Source organism: Megascapheus bottae, chromosome 15 (assembly GCF_031878675.1).
Source record: "Megascapheus bottae isolate mThoBot1 chromosome 15, mThoBot2.hap1, whole genome shotgun sequence".
In the NCBI taxonomy this organism is placed as follows: Eukaryota; Metazoa; Chordata; class Mammalia; order Rodentia; family Geomyidae; genus Megascapheus; species Megascapheus bottae.
Window position 1 is genome coordinate 23,774,487 of NC_143523.1, and position 21,913 is coordinate 23,796,399.

General features: G+C 40.0%; 1 protein-coding gene across 1 annotated transcript in view; it reads left to right on the forward strand.

The window, feature by feature from the left end:
* The window catches only part of Hpse2 (heparanase 2 (inactive)), a 413,903-nt gene that overhangs the window by 307,456 nt on the left and 84,534 nt on the right, over positions 1–21,913 (forward strand). Inside the window, exons 8-9 of the mRNA XM_090346101.1 lie at positions 1,372–1,478; positions 6,409–6,523. Coding sequence (XP_090202227.1) covers positions 1,372–1,478; positions 6,409–6,523 — 222 coding nt within the window. The remainder of the gene's footprint in view (positions 1–1,371; positions 1,479–6,408; positions 6,524–21,913) is intronic.

The following is a 21,913-nucleotide window of genomic DNA, read 5'->3' on the forward strand; positions in this document are numbered from 1 at the left end:
GTTGTAGAGACCAAAGGTGTGGTCGTGGGCAGGCTGCAATTACCTTGCTGCTAGCATATCATGGTGGGATATCACTTCTCTTTTTCCTACTCTGGGATTTTTCTGAAAAGAGACATCAAATTCTCAGGGAATCTGCTTAGCATTCAGGCCAGCATATGAAATGGGGAGAGAGGAGACCCATCATAGGCTTTGGGATATAGAAGCACAGGGATAAATATCTCCCATTACATCCCCTGGGGGATGGGGCGTGCAATTTGACATCATATAAGGCTTTTCCGCAAACCCCTATTAGACTGGAAACATGTTGCCATCCTTTGATCCAATTTCCCCTTCTTTTCTCTCCCAGTCTGTTAATTCATTTCTATTCTTTGTCATTATTCTAAAATAAATAACATTTAGGCAAAGCCTTTGACTTGGGCTCTATTTTCAATCATTTCTGATATGATTTATTAGACTATTTGCTCCTAAGAATGATTGCTATCTGGTGTATCCACACCCTGATCTGCCAGTGTCTGATTTGAAAATCACAGTGGATTGTTTCAAAACTTCCATGGACAAAGGCCAGGAGTTTGGCCTAGTGGTAGAGGGCCTGCCTACCATGCACGAAGACCCAGGTTTGATTCCTCGGTACTACATACATAGAAAAAGGCTGGAAGTGGTGCTGTGGCTCAAGTGGCAATGTAGTAGCCTTGAGAAAAGCCCAAGGACAGTGCTCAGGCCCTGAGCTCAAGCCCAGGACTGGCAAAAAAAACAAAACAAAACAAAAAAAAACCTCCGTGGACAACACTGTGGACAGGGAAGTTGACCTCTGCTGAGAAGACATGCATATAGCTGCGTCCACTGGAAGCTCTGACCTGTATAGGTCAGGGAATTTTCTTTTGACACTCAGTTATTTTCAAAATGTGATTGCAATATCCATACCTTACTTATTATAAAACCTGTCCAAAACATTTCTCTCCACTCTCCCACGGTTCATGACCTCTGATTCTTAAACAAGTATATGTTATCATAGAAGTACTGTAAACGAGAGTACTAAAAGTAATGTTGCTTTTCAATAATTTGAAAACATGATATAACTTCTATTTTCCAATGAAGGTCACTGCATCCCTGAAGATAGCTAACACCCCACAATGCATTACTTTTCCCATATTTTCAGTCCTGTTTCATTAAGTGGACGTGTGTCAGCATTAATACTTTTGTATGTGTGTAGACAACTCACTTTACTGAGTGCCTCATCATGAAACAAAGTGCAGTCACGACCGCCTGGGAGCTGGGAGTCAGAGGCACTTCCTTTAAAGAATAGTGTTGCTTCTCATTTGGGAATCATTTTTAAGCTCTCATTAGCCCCTTCTGCTTTTGTCATGTAAACAGGTGGTTAACACATACACGCCAGGAAAGAAGATTTGGCTGGAAGGTGTGGTGACCACCTCCGCGGGAGGCACAAACAATCTGTCAGATTCCTATGCTGCAGGATTCTTGTAAGTAACATCTGTAATTTCACTCCCAGGGACTCTGGAGATGGATGGATAGGAAACAGTGATATGTTTCCTATTCAGCTCATTGCAGGACCAGGCTCGTTTCCTGGTGAAGTTCTTCATCTATCCTTTTAGGGAAATATTTACCCATTTCACAAGCCTCGATTCATGTCTTCTGTAGACACTAAGCACCAGAGTGAATATAGGAGTGGTAACAACAACAAAAGTAATGGTAACTTGATTTCATTAGTCCACTGTCCAAACCACAGAACAAACAACAAACACTTTCTCAGTTAATTTTTATCATGGTTCTGGGAGAGAGGTTAACAATAGGCATGGTTTCTTTTCCGCCTTCCAGGCACATGACTGGAGAAACTAGGAGAAGAAATAGCCACATTGTAAAGCTGTCAGAGACAAATACCATAATAACAATACTTTTAACTCTGTAGTATTTACCATTGCCAAGTGATATCTGAAGTGCTTTATATATATTTAATAGTTTAATAACCAGGGAGATCAATGCAATTGTCTTTATGGTGAGCCAATGAAATAGATGCTGTCATAATCATCACATGACAGGTGAAAAAATGGAAGGAAAGACAAAGTTGAAGACATTGACCAAGGTCACTCCCTTTATTCGTAGCACAGCTCAGACTCCCAGGGCAGGGTTCTCCAAACTCCAATCCATTGCTAATATGGGGGACTACATATCTTTCAGCCTCATGTGGCCTTTCCAGGAAAGGAAAGTGGCAGACGTGCAAAGGAATGAAGAATTCCCTGACAGACCATCATGGAATTGTGACAGTCCTGTGATAACATTGAATCATCACAGGGGATTAATTTTATGGGTGAAGATTGGTGGTGGCCACAGAGGGGAGACATTTCAGATGGAGGGAACATTTGAGACAAATCACAGTTGAGGGGACAATGCTGAATGGGACTAGAGTCTTGTTCACTGCATGATTATCAGGAGGGCTTAGGCTAGGGAGAGAATTTACCACCAAATCATGAAAACTTCATAAAGGAAATGGAAGATTTTGGAGAAGGGAATGAAATATGGCCTGTGTTGTAAAACTTTGACTGTAGCAATAATATGCAGAAACATCTGGAGGAGAGGAGAAAATGACCTTGAGAGCTACTGTTGTCATCTAGAAGATAACATGGAAAAAGCCAGAAGCCTACATGCTTTTCCCCGACCTGCCAGTGTAATGTGCTAGGAACAGAACCGTGGATGTACTACAGGACTTGTTCCTGATCCACCATTGTCTTTTGACTCTGGCTCTCTGGCTGAGCCACATCCTCCCAATTCCGCAGCTTTGCCCTCAGCTATGTGTTTTGCTACTAACAGCTGTTCCTAATTATGTAGATGCAGTTTCCCCTCCATTGAGGCAAGGTTCTTTAATATATTGGAGAAGGACAAATCACACCAGCCAAGGAGACTGCCTTTGCAGATGGAATCCTGTCTCATGCAGATGAAGATAAGTCAGTGTCATTCACCCTGATACCCTCCCTGGGTCCCTCCATATCAGCTTCTAATATTGACAAGAACAGAAGAATCATTCAATAGCATGGATCAAATGAATGAAATGGAGTGCATCCGTGTGTAATACCCTGTGTGGCTGAGAGGTTCCTTTCAAAACCACACTCCCCACACTGGTTTGACATGTGCCCCAGTGCAAGGATGCAAAGCCAGGTTGGCCTAAGGTACTATAGCGATCACCTCAGAAACGAGTTTTGGCATGCTGTCACCAAATGACCCTGCTTTGAGGCCCAGCAAGCAGCCCAATTATACTGTATTTTCCTGAGTACTCTTCACCTAATGGAAATGAAAATAGGACAGATTATCATGGAGTCAGCTGGAGCAGAGATCTTCCTTCTTGTGAATACTAGCCAGATCTGCCCAGCAGATCTGTATTCATCTCTGTGTTTACCATGCAGCACACAGATAAACAGAATGGGTTGTAGTTCAGATTCTCAATGCTTGGTTGGACAGAGATCAGATAAAACTAGATTATTCTGCTGCAGGTCTTCCTCTTATCTCCTTGTCATCTATGTGGCCTTAGCTCCACTTCCAGCACTCAGCAATGTGGCCTTCAAGTCTAGTTCTCTAAGGGGTTTAAGTTGTTTTCTGGGAAAAAAAAGAAAAGAGAGGCATTCCAGGAATCTAGCACATAACTAAGGAGATGGCATTCGTGTGTGTGTGTGTGTGTGTGTGTGTGTGTGTGTGTGTGCGTGATTTCTTTTTTAGTAACCAAAAGCACATGAAAATGTATGCATGAATCAGAATTCTCTACCAAGAACTCAGAAGTAGTGTCACCCAGTCGGGACTGTGAGATCCTTTGACATTTTTCACATATAACCTTAGCATGCTGTTGTGTCCCCAACACCCCATAATGTCTGGCATCTACATTGAATGATAGCATCCTTGATGGGGTACACCAGTCATTTTGCCAACTTTCTTTACATGAGCAAAGAAAGAAATCTTTTTCATGAACATTCCCCTACCTCCCTTTCTAGGGGGATGGAATTGGCCTCCTCACTAACCACTCTTACTATGAGTGTCAGAGGCAGCTGAGGGTCCAGTTGTAGTTTCTTGAATATATGTTTCTGGATATATGTACTGAACGATGGGCTTGGGTAAATACTCTTCCCTCTCAGAAAGGGAAATGAGCCAACTGCTAGCAAACTTCAGCTTAATTAACATTTGTTCAACATATATTCTTGCAAGTTACTGTTAGGCTGTGGGGAAGTCTCACACAAAAATTTGATACTATTCCTGGAGCTGGAAAGGCACAGGACTTCCTTAGTCATGCAAGAATTCTCTGAAGCTATCCTTACACTGAGAGTAAGTTGATTCATAGTATCAAATAAGTGATACATGACCGGAAACATGGAATCTTTTCACATATGACACAGCCTCATATGATATACTGAAGCGGCTGGTGATCACAGACAGGAGATTATGTATCTACTCCTCTTTTGGTTTTTCTTCCACTAAGAAGCATAGAAATTGAAGATGAAAGGCCACACTTACATATATATATATATATATACATATTTGTCAAATATTGACTCTATTGTATTTTTCTTTTTCCACATGAAAACACACAATTCATGTTGCGATACAACTGCAGTATATCCTTGACAAGTTATTTACCACTGTGCCTCAATACTAGAAGTAAAGCTTAACTGGGTAGCCCGATTTTACAGGATTGCCAAATTAATTAAAATAATAAAAGCAAGTTGCTTAGCACTGTAATGTTCCAAAAGTCATTTCAGTTCTCTAGGTCACAATGTCCCCAGCTAGACAAAAACAAGCACCATGCACATGTGCACATACACACACGCACACACATAGGTTTTGCTATGTTATGGTCAGAGTTTCCTACTCATTTAAAATTTTTGTTTTTGTGTTTTACTTTGCCTTCTGTTTTGCTTTTGTGAGTCTAACCATCAGTAAATGTGTTCATTTTTATGAGTACACACTAAAAATTGTAAATGTGAAAAATATTTGAAAATATGAACAATATTTATTCATAAAATAGGAATTAGCAATGCTCTTTATTCCAGCAAAGAAAAAAAATTCTTAATTCTTCTACAAGTCATGAGTTTGGAGCTCCATATGGTTTCAGATTTGAGAAATCTAACTCTGCGTAATTTTTCCCATGTGCTGAATGGTGATTTGCAGAGTTCCTAGAATCTAATTCTCTCCAGATATGCTTCAGCCTAAAGAGTCCTGAGCACCTACAGTGTTCCAGAAACTGTGATGGGTATTTTGTGTGTGAGTTCAAACGTTGTGTCTATGCCTGATGAACTTGTACCTGATGGGGAAAGCATGGGAATGATGGGAGGGCACCCATAAGAGTTCAAGGAAGAGGGATGTAGGTGCTGAGCAGCAGAGTTTAGGAGATGGAAAGACATTTTCCAGATAGAAAGAGGTGAGGTAGAAGAAGATAGGAAGGCAGTTCTGGGCAGCAGTCAAACGTGTATGAAGACTCAGATATGTGCCAGAGAGTATGTGGTATTGGGCTGCTTCTGAAGTAGTTTCAAGTGGCTCAGAGTCTAGAAGATGAGGTTGAAGGGAAGAGGGAAATGAGAGTAATTGATGACATCACACACACACACACACACACACACACACACACACACACACCCCTACACCTGGGACAGACTGAGACAGACTGATATTTTATCTTTCATGTGAAGCTAGAATCGCTAAGTCACATGTTTTCCATATATTGTTTGATTACAATTACAATTCTAAGTTTCAGAAGTGGGTGAGTGCACGAAGATATGAATGAACTGACTGTGTAAATAACAAAGAGTGGGTGTGGTAGAACCTAGAGGATAGCACTTTGGGAAGCATGTAATAAGTATGTGATCAATTCAGGTCTCCCATCACAGCTTACATGTGGCAGAAGCATGCTTGAATCTCTGAATAGGACTGGACTACACTTTCAAAGCTCAGAGGTGTGTGTAGGTTAGAGTCTTGTGGAAGGTACATGTACATCAGCAGAGTACAAGTGGAGATGTTTAAGGATGGAATGTGTAGAGTACAGATTCTATGATTGAAGGTTTGTGGCCAGGAACAATAGCAATGGCCTTGTAGGTAGCTCGTGTATTTCTTAGTATTCTAGTGACACAAGGTAAGTGATTAGCTGAAATGACTCTATGCCCAAGAATAATTCCTTTTATACTCTTGGATATCAGCTCCTTTTCCTCTAAAACAAGGATACTAAATTTGATAAGGGTTGAAATCTCTTGCAATGGTATGTTCGATATTTAAAATAATGTTCTCTTTTTCTATTAAAGTACTTTATGTACATTTGATGGTGGGAGGTTAATATGTATTTGTATGTCACAAACTGCACTGAATTTGTTAGATGCCTTTCAAAAAAATGTGCTAATGTAACCTTTTACCTCTGCCTTATAGGTGGCTGAACACTTTAGGAATGCTGGCCAATCAGGGCATTGATGTGGTAATACGGCACTCCTTTTTTGACCATGGATATAACCATCTGGTGGACCAGAATTTCAATCCATTACCAGTAAGTGTGGGATTAAGATTCCCAAACTCTTTTTCCATCTCATTCCATTCTTTTGGTCATGCTATTTTTCCACACTGGAAGAATTTCTCTTCTTTTGCATACATCACACAGTAGCATCTAACTTTGCCTCCTTGACCCATTTCATGGACTGTGGCTTGCACATACACACACAAACACACATACGCACACACACACACACGTACATAATGCATATATATATATGTTATTATCTTAACAAACTTTGTGCAATTGAGATTCCTCATCTACTTGTGGCCTGTTTGAACTCTGCTTGAGAGTGAATTTTTCCAGATTGTTTTCTTTTAATGCTAATAGGAGACATTAGTTAATGTCAGATGCAGCATGTTGAAAGCAGATGGGAGAGTGTTAGCCAAGGTCTGATACAGTAGGAGCCCATCTCTGGGGGCATGGCTGGAAGGCATTTACAGTTCAATGTTGACCCCTATGTAATAAATGAGGGGACCATGTCCCCAGAGCACCAACTGCTCTAGGAAAGTAGAAGGAAGCAAAGAATAAAGGAAAGTGACAAAGGCAGTGTTCAAGGTTTCCCTTGTAACTTCAGGAGAAGTTACATGGGAGAAATCCCATTTAGAAAAGCTATATGTTTCAGAACTATCAAGGGACTTGTGCTTACCCACATCATCTTATCATCATCAGGTTAAAGGGTCAAGCTCCCCTCACCAACTCATGGGACTTCAGAACTGGGGTTTCACTTTCATCCAACTCAGTTTAGCCTCATTTAACAAAAGTACTAATTGCCTAGGGTGGGCAGGAAAATAGGGCTGCAGAGCCAGCCCTAGATTATGCCTTGATCTCTAAACGGTTCTTTCCATGCCTTCCTAAGATCCATGGAAAACAAACCCAAACTAAACGAGTGCAGGTCCCCATCATTCACTTCTTTTGCCTGTTTCCACCCCACTCCCTTTCCCTTCCACACTCTGGGTCAGAAGACTCCCAGTCTCAGAGCAGGAAACAGCCTAGCACCCAACTGTACCCTTATTTGTGTGTGTGTATTTGTGTGTGTGTTGCTACTGGGGCTTGAACTCGTACTCTTACACGGAACCATGATACTCAGAACTCAACTTCTTAAATAGGCAAGAGCTACCAGTACCTAGTAAGAGTGCTGTTTCTACATCTCAAAAAATTTGAGATGTAGATTTGAGTACTCAGTAAGTACTGAATCATGACTTCCAACATTCTGGGGAAATCACACTTGTTAAAACCAACTGGGAGAGATGAGTAGGGTATACGCATGTATAGAAATATCATGACAAATGTATGTTTATTTGAAATAGGATAGGGAAGGGGGAAAACAAGATGAGGGGTGGAGGTGGGGAGAAGGAAATGGGGACCAAGACATGAGAAAGCGTATCAATGTATGTGAAGTAATGCACCTTCTGTCTGGTGAATATAATGTAACCCTTCTATTAATTACAATAAAAATATATGAAAAATATATACCAATTAAAAATAAGGAATTTAGAACTTTTTTGTTGTTGGGCTTGAACTGTGGGCCTGGGTATTGTCCCTGAGCTCTTCAGCTCAAGGCTACTGCCCTACCCCTTAAACCATAGCATCATTTCTTGTTTTCTAGTGGTTAATTAGAGAGAAAAGTCTCACACGTCTTTAATGCCCAGGCTGGCTTTGAACTGAAATCCTCAGATCTCATCCTCCTGAATAGCTAGGATTACAGGTGTGAGCCACTAGGCCAAACTCCCGGCCCCTGAAATACATATTTTTGAGCATTTATTGGGCATTGGGGAGGAGACTGGCCAATGGATCAAAGAGTAGAGAGATGATGTGACACTGGGGGGGGGGCTCCTATAGATGCAAGCACAGGAAGAATTTCTCTGAGCAGGTGACAGTAGGCCACTGACAATAACTACGAAGCCAGCTCTGCAGCTTCACAGAGTACTCCGGGCAAGGAAGAGGTTAAGACACAGGGCAGAGTATGGTTAATCTCCTATTGTTACATTATCTGACTTTGTTACCTGGTTTATTGTATATATGTTTATTTGAAATAGGGAAGAAGGCAAGGGGGAAAACAAGGGTGGAGGGAAGGGCCTAGGGACAAAAACATGAGACGGGTATCAATGTGTGAGAAGTCATGTACCCATTACCTGATAAATGTACCGGTAACCCCTCTATACATTGTCCCAACAATTAAAAAAAAGACACAGGGCAGAAACAAACTTGGCATAGTTGTGGAAAGTCAAGAATACCAGAGTGCTTAGGGTGTGGCAGGATGGGGGGCTGATAGAAGTGTTGTAACCAGGGTAAGATCACACAGGGCAGTGTCTAGTCATTGGAAGGCTTCAACTGGAAGCACTGTGATTAAACTTAGACCTTTTCTAAAGATAGGCCTAGCGTGATTCATGCACCAAACATCAGTTACCAGTGATGCTGATGATACTTCACCATTTAACAGGTCACCTTTATAAATGGTTATATTGCAACAATGCCTCCCAAACTGCTCATCCTTCCCTCTCTCTTCTCGTCTCTCATTCCTTCTTTCCTTCCCTCGTTGGAAGTTCATTCTGATCCCACTCTAAGTGCTGCTTGTTATTCCTGGCAGTGGACCACTGCGGTGAACCAAAATGACAAGTTACTGAACTCTTGGAACCTATCCTGTAATGAAACCTACTGAGCAGTGGGAAACAAATAAACATATGAACAAGATATTAGATTATCATAACTGCTCAGCAGAAATCCTAGTGAGATAAAAACAACATTTATTTACTTTGCTGATGAGAAACTTAAGGGAGTGGAGTAAGTGGATATCCGAGTCCAGACAAGTAGCAAAAGCTGAAACACTCAGGGTTTTCCAATCTAAATTCGATTTTCTTTTCATTATACCACATGAGTTCTCATAATATTCTCTTAGTTGCCTTGCAGAAACCGGAGGAGAAATTCTGCCTTAGACTTGTGTCTGGAGATAAACACAGGCATGTTGGGAACTGGAAAGAAGAAAGTAGCCTTGGGGGAGATAGTATTTAGAGGACCAGACAGGCAAAGCTGCACACCCTCTATGTATCTCTGTAGGCCAACTGCCCGTGGCTTCATTCTCCCCAGTCAGAGCCCTTGCCCATGAATGCCTTTAAAACATGGCACAGAGACCTCGGCTGATATGTGGTGACAGCTGAGCTCACAGAGGCCCACAGGAAGCTAAGACAAGTCCCATGATCTTATTAGCACAAAGGCTCAAAAGAGCTGAGCAACTGTATTTCTGGAAACACTCAGTTTTAGTAAAGCAATCTTACGTAAAATCACTTAGAAAGGTAGCAAGCCTTCTTTTATCTTTGTTCATGGTAATAAATTCTGGACCTTCTAAGTGGAAAACTTGGGCAGCTGAAAGAGTAGGTCTTCATGTCTGCCCTGGAAAGAGTTTGCAAGGCTAGACCAGGACACCAATCTAACAGACATTGCCAAAAGATCCCCGCCAGGTAGAACAGAGACCAACCTGATGATTGTATTGCTGACTACTTCAGAGTTGCGCAATCGATAACCAAACACTGCCAATTAAAAAAAAAATGTGGGTTTTACACTGTGATTAAATCTTTAAGAGAGTTTGTCAAAGGCTTAGAGGATTAGTGAGTTTGTGTTTTGTTTGACTCTCAGGAAAAAAAAAGAAATCGGTATTTTCCACTGCAGTGATTTCTAACTAAGCTCAGGCCATTTCAGGCAAGGATCTTATTAACAAATAAGATCTTGTTTTTGTTGGTTAGCACTTGAATAAATTGAGAAAAGGCAAAAGCATCTTGGCTTTATGACTTTCAAGACATAGCTCACATTACTCCTCCCCAGCTGCCAAGTCTACATTGATCTCAGTTTGTGGCATTGCAGCCAGGCTCTGGCAGGACCATCCTCACAGCACCCATCTAAGGTCGTGAGAGAACTGTTTAAAAATGAAGAGGGGTTGCTAAGAGTTTGGGTGTAGGGTGGGGTGTAGGCAGAGCTGTTCTAGATAATTCTAGTGATGGCAGATACTTGTTATATGCACAAATGCAAAAGGAAAGAATGGATAACACTGTGAATGAACCCTTATAAACGTGTTTATGATGTGGACTGGTCCAGTATAACAAACGTACTGCATGGGGAAGGGGGGTTATTGAGAACATGTACATATGGAACCAGCAAAAGGGGCATGCACATCTCTGTGTCATCTATTCAGATTTTGCCATGGAACTACAACATCTCTCCTTGAACATCCTTAAGCAGGAATGGGGAGGAGAGGAAGGGAGGGGAGAAGGGAGGAAGGAAGGAGAGAGAGGCAGGTAGTGGGGGGAGGACTTTCTTTTCTGAAAGAACATTTTCAACTGCATCCTTATGCTTTCTGGTTCTTCCTCCAGGAAAAAAAAAAGTTCCAGTCCTCCTTTTCTGAGACCTTCCTTCTCCTGGGAAGAGGAGAAAATTTGGCTCAGCCATATTTCATCACTCAACTCTCACTCTTCCCCCTGCCCCCACCCCAGGAGTCTCCCCACCACACTCCACCCCTGCCATTGGAAAACAGGGGATGTGTGAGACTCTACAGCCAGTCAGTCAGTCACATGGGCCCTTGGGAGTAGGAGATGAGAAGAGATCTGAACATTTCTGTGGACATTGTCCAGATCCCACTAGCCATGGGCATTTCTTCTCCAAGAGGTTTTTTGGAATTTAACTTGCTGCTTTAAAAAAAAAAAAGAGGTTGATTTACAGAGCTTCCCAGGACACATGATGAATTACTAGTTACCATCTTCTTAACTCCCACACCAAGCTAATCTTGACACACCAGTATAATTCAGTTCCCAGAATATGGACACCTTCTGTATTGTCTGGCTCTGTGAGTGGCATTGTATGAATGTGCTCATAACTAAGCTACAGCACCTACTTACAAGGCGGTGCTAATAATCTGCAGTGCTAATAATCTAGTGTGTGCTTCTGGGAATGTAAGATAAACTTCTGTTTAGACTAAAAAGCTTTAAAAAGCTTGATCACCTTGTACTATCTTTGCCACAAGGAGCAGAAAGATGTGATTGTTTACTGTCACGTATTCTGTTTGGCCTTCTAGCCACACTGAGGGGCACAGACATTCAATTCAGCCTTGTGCACATCTATTGAGCGCCTTCCCTGTGGGTCATTCTGGAATACAGTCGTTGATCATGGATCACAGCACAGCTCAGTAGTCCCTCAAGAGATTAAGCCAGGTCACAGGTCTCGTGGCCAAGTATTCAGAGCCTCGCCATCACTGTTCAGATACCATTTGGCCTTTGAAAAGAAGATGATATTTTTACCTTCTCACTTGGTTAGCCAGGATTCTAGGACCAGATCCCAGGTGCCTCATTCGTGTTTTCCTTCAAAACAGGGAACACAGTAATCCCTAGGCAGTGTCCCCTGCCCAAGGGAACTCAGTTATAAACCCATGCCACATTGATTCCAGATTAATGTGGAAAGGATGCCCACCTAATATGGGCTGCTTTGTTTCTTTTCATAGGCAGGAACTGGACTCTAGAACCATCTACAAGATTTATGGGTTCTAGTCCTAGCTCTCCTTGTTAGTCATATGTGCGTTTGTTTTCCCAGTGCTTAAAGTGAAAAAAAGTGGCCTTCCCACTACATCTCCAAGCTTCATTTTTACCATCCCTGAGAAAATCAGTTAAAATGATAGCATTCTGACTTAAGCATAAATTACATGGAAGGAAAGGACCATGACTAAATGTTAAGAGCAGCTTTCTTTGGGTAGTAGGATGATCAGCAGTTATTATTCCTTTTGGTGGATATTTTATATATTAAATCGCTGCACTTAGCAATGTTGTTTTAAGGGCTGCGTGTGTAGGCAACTTGAACTCAGAGCTTTGTACTCTTGCTTAGCTTTGTACACTCAAGCCACAACTTGAGCCACTGGAGGCACAACTCTGCTTTGGGCTTTTTGCTAACTAAAGTCAAGAGTCCCTCAGATTTCTCTTCCTAGCTTCAAACCTCAATCCTCAGATCTCAACCTCTTGAGTAGCTAAGATTATAGGCATGAGCCACCAGCTCCCAGCCAAAGGCCATCTTTTTAAGGAAAGGAAGAATAGTATTTTCAAATATGATCCCGGTTTCATTCATTTTTTTCCGTTCATTTTTTTTTCATTCGTAATCACTCACTAGTAAGTGCTTTCCAAATATAGACCAGCTTGCCTCTGCCCTTAGGGAGCTTAGAGCATAGATGAGAGACAATTCATGAGCAAAGACTTTGGCATAAACACTTTGAAGGATGGAAGGGGAATACAGAAGGTAGAATGAGTCCAGGGCAATGCCAGGACATCCGGGATGGCTTTTTGGAGGAGATAGTGCCTGAACTGGCCACTGAAGAAGGGCAAGCTAGCCATAGAAAAGGCTTCTGGAGGATTTTATACACAAGCAGTAACATGTGCAGAGATATCAAAGCCTTAACTTTTCAGTGAGTCATGGCAAATGAATTATGAAAAAAAATATTTAGGGAAGTTTTTTCCCCCCCATTGCTATCAAGTGGCCACACAGGGTGTGTGAAAAAGGACAGCCTGTATGCGAGGCGGTGGGGGAGGTAGAGAACTCAGCCAAGCCAACCTGTGACCCGTTCCTTAGGATAGCCTGTTTTCTTTTTCTTTTCTTTCCCGTGGGAGCCATCAGGAAGATGAAAGAAGCAGAGTGTACCTGTTTAGGAGTAGCTGTGATGTGAAACCCAATCCTGTCATTAGGGCCTGGACAAAGAGTTCTCCATGTGCAGCCTTCCTTTGTGAGCACTTGTGGCTGCTGAGAGAAGGGCATCTTTGGCCTTGGGATCAATCACTGAGATTCAAGCTGGCTCCATCCATGGTCCAGGAACCTGGGCTGCATGCCCAGTGGATATGACTTGATGCTTTTTGCTCCTATACCACTAACCCCTGCTCCCTCAGATCATAGCCGGTCCTGTGCACCAGTTCTTTTTCTTCTCAGACATTTACATGGAAGCTCCTTGGACTTGGCCTAATGAATTCTTGTGGGTGGTTGATTTATTAATCCAAAGCAGTGCCTATACCATGTTAGCGCATATATTCTAGCTCACTGTGATCCAAACTGCTTTGGGAAGTAGGAAGAGCTCTGGATTTTACATCAGAAGAATCAAGCTCATAAATGTAGCATCCTGATTTTCTAGTCAAATGAGTCTTTATTGTCTTTATTTCATCCTCCCAAACGGCATGGGCAGGAAAGAACTCAGAGCTGGAGGGCAGGGGGTCTCTGAATGTGTTACTTGAAAATATGAACATTGAAACTGGGAACCTGAACTGGCCGGCATTGCAAAAACTTTTTTTTTTGCCATTAACCAGCTAGCTATACATCATAACATTTAATATTATACCTCAAGGAACAACAATTTCCTCTAAAAAAAAAACCTAGAGAGACAGTCTAACAGCTTCAGGGGTGTGATTTAAATGCATTCATCATGCATGTGTGTCTTTTACCTACTCCTAAGTGCTTAATCCATGTTTACTAGCATTATCATTCTGAAAGCTACTTGATAAAATATAAAGTTCTGTAATCACAACAATAATGACTTCTAGTAACCTGAGCATAACTGTGGTGATATATACATGGCAGTGTTTGTCACAATACTTGGAAATGAAGTGATGGTAACTAAAATGTACAAAAAGTAGTGTGTGTGTGTGTGTGTGTGTGTGTGTGAAAGTTAAATGTCTAGAAAATTAGAAAAAGAAATAAAAGGAAAGCTATGCTGTCTGTGCTTGAAATGAATTGAGTGTAAAAGGTTATAGGCAAACTAGAAATTACATTTTCTTTTCCTCTCGAGAAGATGCTGCCAACCTTCCCAGCAAAGGCAATTAGAGCAGTAACCAAGCTGTGGCAGGAGCTCTCACACCTTCATTTGGAATTTATAAATGGTTCCATGAGCCCTGGAAATCCTGATATGTCACATCGAAGTGCTAATAACAGCACATTATGTGAATCACTGAGAAGCAACAATTGAAAATCTCAGTCAGCCATCAACCATTTATATTGTTCCCAGATTGCAGGGCCGAGGGATCCCAGCTAGAGCAAATTGCGTAGCAGCCCAAATAAATTAGAGAGAGAAGGAGCAATTACAGCTTCACAGTGCCTACCCTAGACACCTACTGAGCCATCCTGGAAGCAACCTGCAGACGAGGAGAAGCAAGGTCAGCTCTGGAATGGAAGGAGCTATACCTTGCCTAGCCCATCAAGCCCCTGGAAGTGGCTAGAAATAGAGAGGAGAAAGGACAAAGGGGAAGGGGGAGGAAAAGAGGAAAGATGCGAGGAAAGGGAAGAATGCCCTATGGTGGTGAAGAGTTTTGTGTGGATGCCATGATATGACAGATTTCAGGTTTATTTATCATCTTAGATGTTTGATTTGCAAACATTAAAAACACCCTGTTCTGGTTATGGCCTTTAAAAACCAACAAGAGGAGCCCAATGAGTGACCGTGAGGTACCTTTATTTCTGATTATATTATGTTCTTAAGGCTGTTTAAGGAAAAAGTCTTTTAGAAATAGAGTTAGTTAGCCTAAATTCTAAGTTAAGTTCTTATTTATACACTCACAACTAGAATTTTTAAAAAAGCTATCTATCTTTAGGCTCCTCAGTCACTAACCTTCAGCTGCTACCAAGCTCCGTTTATTTCATCTCTGATTTAGTTTTCAGAATCAAAAGGAGTGACATTGTCCAAAAAGAAATGTACTCTACCTGAATTACGTAACTATAATTCCTCTCTACATCACCTCTATAATATACTATGTATATTTATATTTCTATATATACTATAATATATGCATATATTATATGCAAAGTAAATAGGCTGAAAGAAAAAAAATAAGCTTTTCTGAATGATCACAGTGGTTCTGAAGTCTGACATTGTACTATAGTCAAGGAGATTGTACTATCTGGTTTTTGGTCCAAGTCTCACGTCTGGCATTGTACTGTAGTCTAGGGAGATTTAAAAAAAAATAACTATGTCTGAACACCAAGCCTTAGAGATTCTGACTCAGTTGTGCCACAGAAAATTCTAGGTTTTATTGTTCTTGGATTTTTTTGAACTCTCCAAATGATTCTAATGTACAGTTAGAAATGAGAATCGCTGAGGTAGAGGCTTTTATTTACCTGATTAAATTATAACTTGCCATTTCCTTCTTCTATATTCAAGTCTTGTTTCAATTGCTGTCTTTAGTGTATTCATGCAGTTGACAAATATCTATTTTATGCCGGTTACTTCTAGTTTCAGAGGAAATAGGGATGAAGGAGAGAGACAAAATCCTTGTTCTCACTGGAGTTTACAGTCTAGTAGGGGAAACTAAAAATAAACAAGTAAACTAACAAATAATTTATTACAAGCTTCAGGATGTGGTACAGGAAATATATGGTTTCACATAGCATAACAAGGAAAGGAAACTGGTCATGATCCCCCCGCCACTTATCGTTTTACTGCCTCCATAATTTTGCCTTTCTCTGGATGTCATGTAGGTGGGATCATTCAGTGTACCACGTTTTCAGGTTGGCTTCTTTCCTTCAGCGATAAACATTTAAGATTCCTTAATATCTTTCCCTATCAAACTTCTTTTAGAGCATCAACTGAAGGACCTTCTGGTTGTTTTCAAGCCTTGGCAATTAAGAATAAAATTGCTAGAAATACCCGTACACAGAGTTTGGGGCAGAAAGAGAAATTTTTTTCAACTCATTTAGGTCGAAAAGAGTGCAATTGCTGGGTCCTAAGTTAAAGAGACTGTTTCATTGTGTAAGAAACTGACCAGCTGTCTTCTAAGGTGGTGGTACCATCTTGAATTTGCCTCAGCAACGAGTGGGTGTTCTTGTTTCACCCTCTTACTAGGATTTGGTCATAGCAGTATGTTGAATTGTTTTTGTTTTACTTGCATTTCCCCAAAGCCATATAATGCAGAATATTTTTCACAGATTTGTATGCCATCTGCATATTTTCTGTGGTGCAATATCTGGGTTTTGGTCCGTTGTTTTATCAAGATGGTTGATTTCTTATTGTTGATTTCTGTAGTTTTTCTGTTGTTTAATCAATGTATAATTTTCAGATATATTTTCCCATTCTTGAGCTTGTTCACTCATTCTTTTTTGCAAAGTAGAAATTCTTAATTTTAATAAAGTATAGTTTATTATGGATAGTGCCTTTATTTCATCTCAAGACTTATCATCACATTCAAATCCACTTAAATATTTTCTTATCTTCTAGGAGTTCTTAGATTTTACATTTAGGCTAGGAACTATTTTGCCTTAATTTTTTTTTTGGTCGGTCGTGGGACTTGAACTCTGGACCTACGCACTGTCCCTGAGTTCCTCAGCTCAAGATACTGCCCTACCCCTTGAACCACAGCCCCACTTCCTTGCCTTAATTTTTATAACAATGTTAAGTTCTTCATGTAGATTCATTTTCTTTCATGATTGTCAAATTATTCTAGTACACTTTACTCAAAGATTATTTGTCTCCAATTTTTTTGCCTTTTTCAAAAATAAGTTAACTATATTATACCTATATTTCACAGTCTATTTCTGTGCTTTTTGTTTTGTCTCATTAATCTATTCATCTATTTGCTCATCAGATTGAACTACTTTGGTTACTGTCACTTATAGGAAAGCTTCAAGTTGGGTAATGTCAGTTCATCAACTTCATTATTTCCCTTTGATAGTGAGTCAGGTAATCTGTGTCTTTTACCATGCTGTATAAACTTTCAGTCTGTTGATATCCACTAAATAACTTGCTGAGGTTTTGATTGGGATTACATTGAATCTGTATATCAAGTCTGGAGGAATTGACAGCTTAACAAAATTGAGCCTTCCCATCCATGAACATGGATTTAGTTCATTTTCATTTTTTAATGGAAATTGTGTAGTTGCCCTCATATTTTGTTATATTTATGCCCACATATTTAATTTTGTGAGCTCTAAAGTAAATAGCATTGTGGATTTAATTTCAGTTTTTAATTTGATTTCATATTTCACATATATAAATGTGCATACAACTGCTATTAACTTTTATATGTTATCAATGTATCCTGTAACTCTGCTGTAATTGTTTTGTTTTGTTTTTTAAATCGGAAATACTGGAGAATACTTGCTAGCAAGTATTCTACCAATCGACTCCCACCTCCAGCCCTGTAGTTATTAGTTCCCAGAATTTTACTCTTTAGGATTTTTCTTTACATAGTCATATCACCTTTATTAAAACCTTTTACTTTTCTTATCTTTGTGCATTAGTTATCACTTCCAGTATCACTCACAGTATGATATTAAAGAGAAATAATTAAAGTGGCATCCTGCCTAATCTTAGTGAGAAAACTTCTAATGTCTCACCATTAAGTGAGAAGCATATCCATGATTTTCATAGATACTCTTTATCAAGTTGAGGAATTATCAGTTTCCTAGTTTACTGAGAGTTTTTGTCACACATGAATGTTGGCTCTTGTGAAATGTTTTTGCTGCAATTACTGGCATATTTCTTTTTATATTTTCATGTAATCAGTTAGATTAATTGATTTTCAAATATTGAACCGGACTTGCATACATTCAATATTGCACAGTTTTATAATATGTTATAGTGACTTCTTGCTATACAATGTTGCCTGTGATAGTAACACAGATCACTCCTTTTGGCTAATAAGCAAGTTCAAGGCAAGAAATATGAGCTGGGCGTTAGTGGCTCATGTCTGAAATCCTAGCTACTCAAGAGGTTGAGATCTGAGGATCACAATTAAAAGCCATCTGAGAAGACAACAATCAGAATACTCATATCTAATTAACCAACAAAAAGCCAGAAGCTGAGATATGGGAGTAGTGATAGAGCACCAGCCATGAGCAGAAGAGCACACAGCCCGAGTTCAAGCCCCAGTGCTAGCATAGGAAGAAAAGTAAAGAGAAGAAGAAAAGAGAGAGAATTATAACTTGTACCTAGCATATAAGAGATGCAGAGTAAGATATACAGATTAGACTTAAACTAAAATTAATTTGAATTTTGTGGGCTCTACCGTAAGTGGCATTGGGGAACTAGAAGGAAGAGTTATGGTTATTGTCTAATGAACACTGATCATAAAATTTCAATACCATCATTGTTGTAAGACAATCACTATTTGGGCAGTGTGCGTCAATGATAATATAGGTAGAAGAAAATTTTAGATTTTGGATCTGCTTTTCCAAGTGTTTTTTCCCATGCTAGGAAGCATCTGAGTGCAGTTCCATACCTGCTCAAATGAGACTTGTGATGGAATGTCTAAGAAACACCAAGTTAATGACATATATAAATTAATCATAAACATGTAGATTAAGTTTCCCCAGAAAAAGGCATGATTTGATCCTCTCTGGACCATAAATGATTGAAAATGATTGGACATATTTCCTGAGTCCAAAGACTGAGAAGGAGCAGGTCTATACTTCTTTAACTACACATATTAGTGTAATAGATAAATTATCCAGGGGTCTGGGGAAGTTAGAAATATGGACAGGAAATACGAAAATGGGATTTGGCTTGAAAATGTGCTCAAGGTACATCTGGGGCAAAATAATCAGAAACAGAGAGACTTTTGTTTGACAGCAAACTCAAATGAAGTTATAGAGGCTATAAGACTTCCAGGGTGGATTTCTGGTTCTATGGCCCATGGGATAGAAGGCCAGTTGGTATTCTTGAAGACAGAAAAACAAAAGTCTTAGATTATGTAATATGAAGTGGTACTTATTGCCCACAAAGCCAAAACAAGGTCTTCAGTCTTTTTTCATATATTTTTATTGTAATTAATTGAAGGGTTACATTATATTCACCAGATAGATGGTGTATTACCTCACAAACATTGATACCCTTTCTCATGTCTTGGTCCCCATTTCCCTCCCCCAACCCCTGCCTCACATCTTGTTTTTGTATCAAGTTTTACCATGTTTAAGAAAAAATAATGGCTAAACTTTTGCCAAGGAAATAAATGGTCCAAGCCAAGGCGATAGTCTTTGGGTGTGAATGCAAGAGGCAAGATGGAATCTGATAGCCACAGCAAGAGAAATTGTAACTCAAATTTAAACAAGAGATTCTCTCTAGGGAATGGCCTAAACTTTGTTTTAAAGCTATAAACACACTATGGGTAATTCATAGGGGACCTTCTGAGGCGTATCCTTCCTTTTCTTGCCAGTCCTGGCGCTTGAACTCAGGGCCTGTTCATTGTCCTTGGGTTGTTTTTTTTTTTTTTTGGACAGTTGTGGGGCTTGAACTCTGGGCCTGGGCACTTTCCCTGAGGTCTTCAGCTCAAGGTGGCCACCCTACTCTTAAGCCAAGCTCCATTTCCCATTTTCTAGTGGTTAATTGGAGATAAGAGTCTCACTTTTTTTTTTAAGTGCTAGAGCTGGCTTTGAACCATGATCCGCAGATCTCAGCCTCCTGAGTAGCTAGGATTACAGGTGTGAGCCACCTCGCTCAGCTTGTCCTTGAGCTTTCTCAAAGCTACTGCTCACACAGCTCTACTTCCGGCTTTTTCTGTACTGAGGAATCAAACCCAGAGCTTCATGAATTCTAGGCAAGCACTCTACCAGTAGGCCAAACTCCCAGCCCTAGGAGTCCTTATCATTTGAAACACTTTTTGAGGAGATCAGATATTCATCCAGATAGGACCAATCTCAGATGTTGGAATTTGGACAGTGTTGTACAGTGTTATACAAGCACATTGAAGTTACTACCAAATGCTCTAGTGCCAAGGAAATACGAAGAGTGTGAGAAACAGGTTAAAGAAAACAATCCATTGTTTTCCTGAAGCAAGGTATCTGGATACCCAATAAAATAAGAACTGATGATATTGATCATCTTTTTACATTTGTATAGTGCTCTGCTATTCGTCTGATTCCCCATATAAACTGATCCATCTTATCAGTAACTACCATTTCCTTTTCTTCCAGCTGAAGGAACCAAAGCACATGGCAGTGGCCATGAAACGAAGTCTGTTTTGTTTTGTGTTTTGAATCAGTATTCTTCCTCTATCTAAGGCACTCCTGAACTCATAGGTATAACTTCCAAGGAAGAGAATTGCTGTAGTTTATTCTTTACATAATTTACATGCCTTGCTAACAGGGTGCATTAAATGGGCTAAACATTCTAGATATGTTAACTCATTGAATGTTCAGAATGTTTAGAAACTATTCTGTCATAAATATATATATATATATATGCTAGATTAAGATGAAGTTGTCATCTGATCTTGAGTGTAACTAATCTCACTCCAAGTACAGATGTCTGCTCACCACATAATTCTGCACTGGAAAAAATCTAGTGAAACAATCCTTAACCTAGTTCTATAAACCCTTCCTCAGACTACTGTGCCAGCTGAATCCTGAATGGGGAATTCTGAAGTAAAAGTAGGTTCTGTTTAAATAGTAGTGTTCAAATGGATGTCTCCTAGAAAAATAGCCACATTTCCAATACAGTAGTGGAATGATTGCTTTGTCTTTTTTTTCGGAGGGAATAGAGAGAATGAAAGCCTGTGTTGTTTTGTTTTGTTTTGTTTTGTTTTAATTCAAAGAAGTATAAGCTTTGGGGAGTGATCTTGGGGAGTGGGATCTTGATTTAGGGAGTGGTCTATAGCAGCCTTTGCTTTGGTCTGTAATTTTTCTCTTTTTGCTTTCTAAAGAAATAGTGACCAGAGAATGTGGACTCAACAGGTAATGGTCTAATTGAGCTCATGTCTTTGTTTAAAATCTATTAGCATATTGGAGACAGCACAAGGAAAATTGTGATAGCCAGCTCATTGCTGCCAGAAGGGTTGCATGAAGGTTTGGCAAAGGTGAAGATTCAAGGGGAATAAAAAGAACCATTGCAATCATGGCTGAAGATAAAACATAATCTTATTGATTAAGCAGGGTATATAACAGGGTGGAATTCATGTGAAAAGGATAGAGAGAAATCACAAACATTTCTAGGGGACTCTAGAAAAATCCATATCTCTTAGAAAAATCTATCTCTAGAAGAGGATTCTCTTCCTGGTAGTGTAGCTGTGGGTCATATGATGGACAGAACGCTCTAGAAAGTTCTAGGCTTAATGAATGGCAAGCTCAGAAGATAGAAATATCTTCTGATATGTGAAAGGCTGTATTTTAATAGAGGACTTAGATTTCTTCTGTGGAATGTAGGTTTCTTGTAAGATACAGAAATGTAGAAGCCAAAAGGATGAAGATGTCAATTCCTACTAAACAGTGATGGGTCAGAGTAGGAAACCTGAAGTTGGGCTCAAACGTTCATTGTCATCACTCCTCTGTTATTTTTAACAAGGTGTCTTTCATTCATACTCTGCAACCTTAGACCCTTAAAAAAATAATTTTTGCTGTTTTGTAAATGGCTGTCTCTTGTGCCTCACACAGCAGAAAATGAACTTTTTAGTGAAA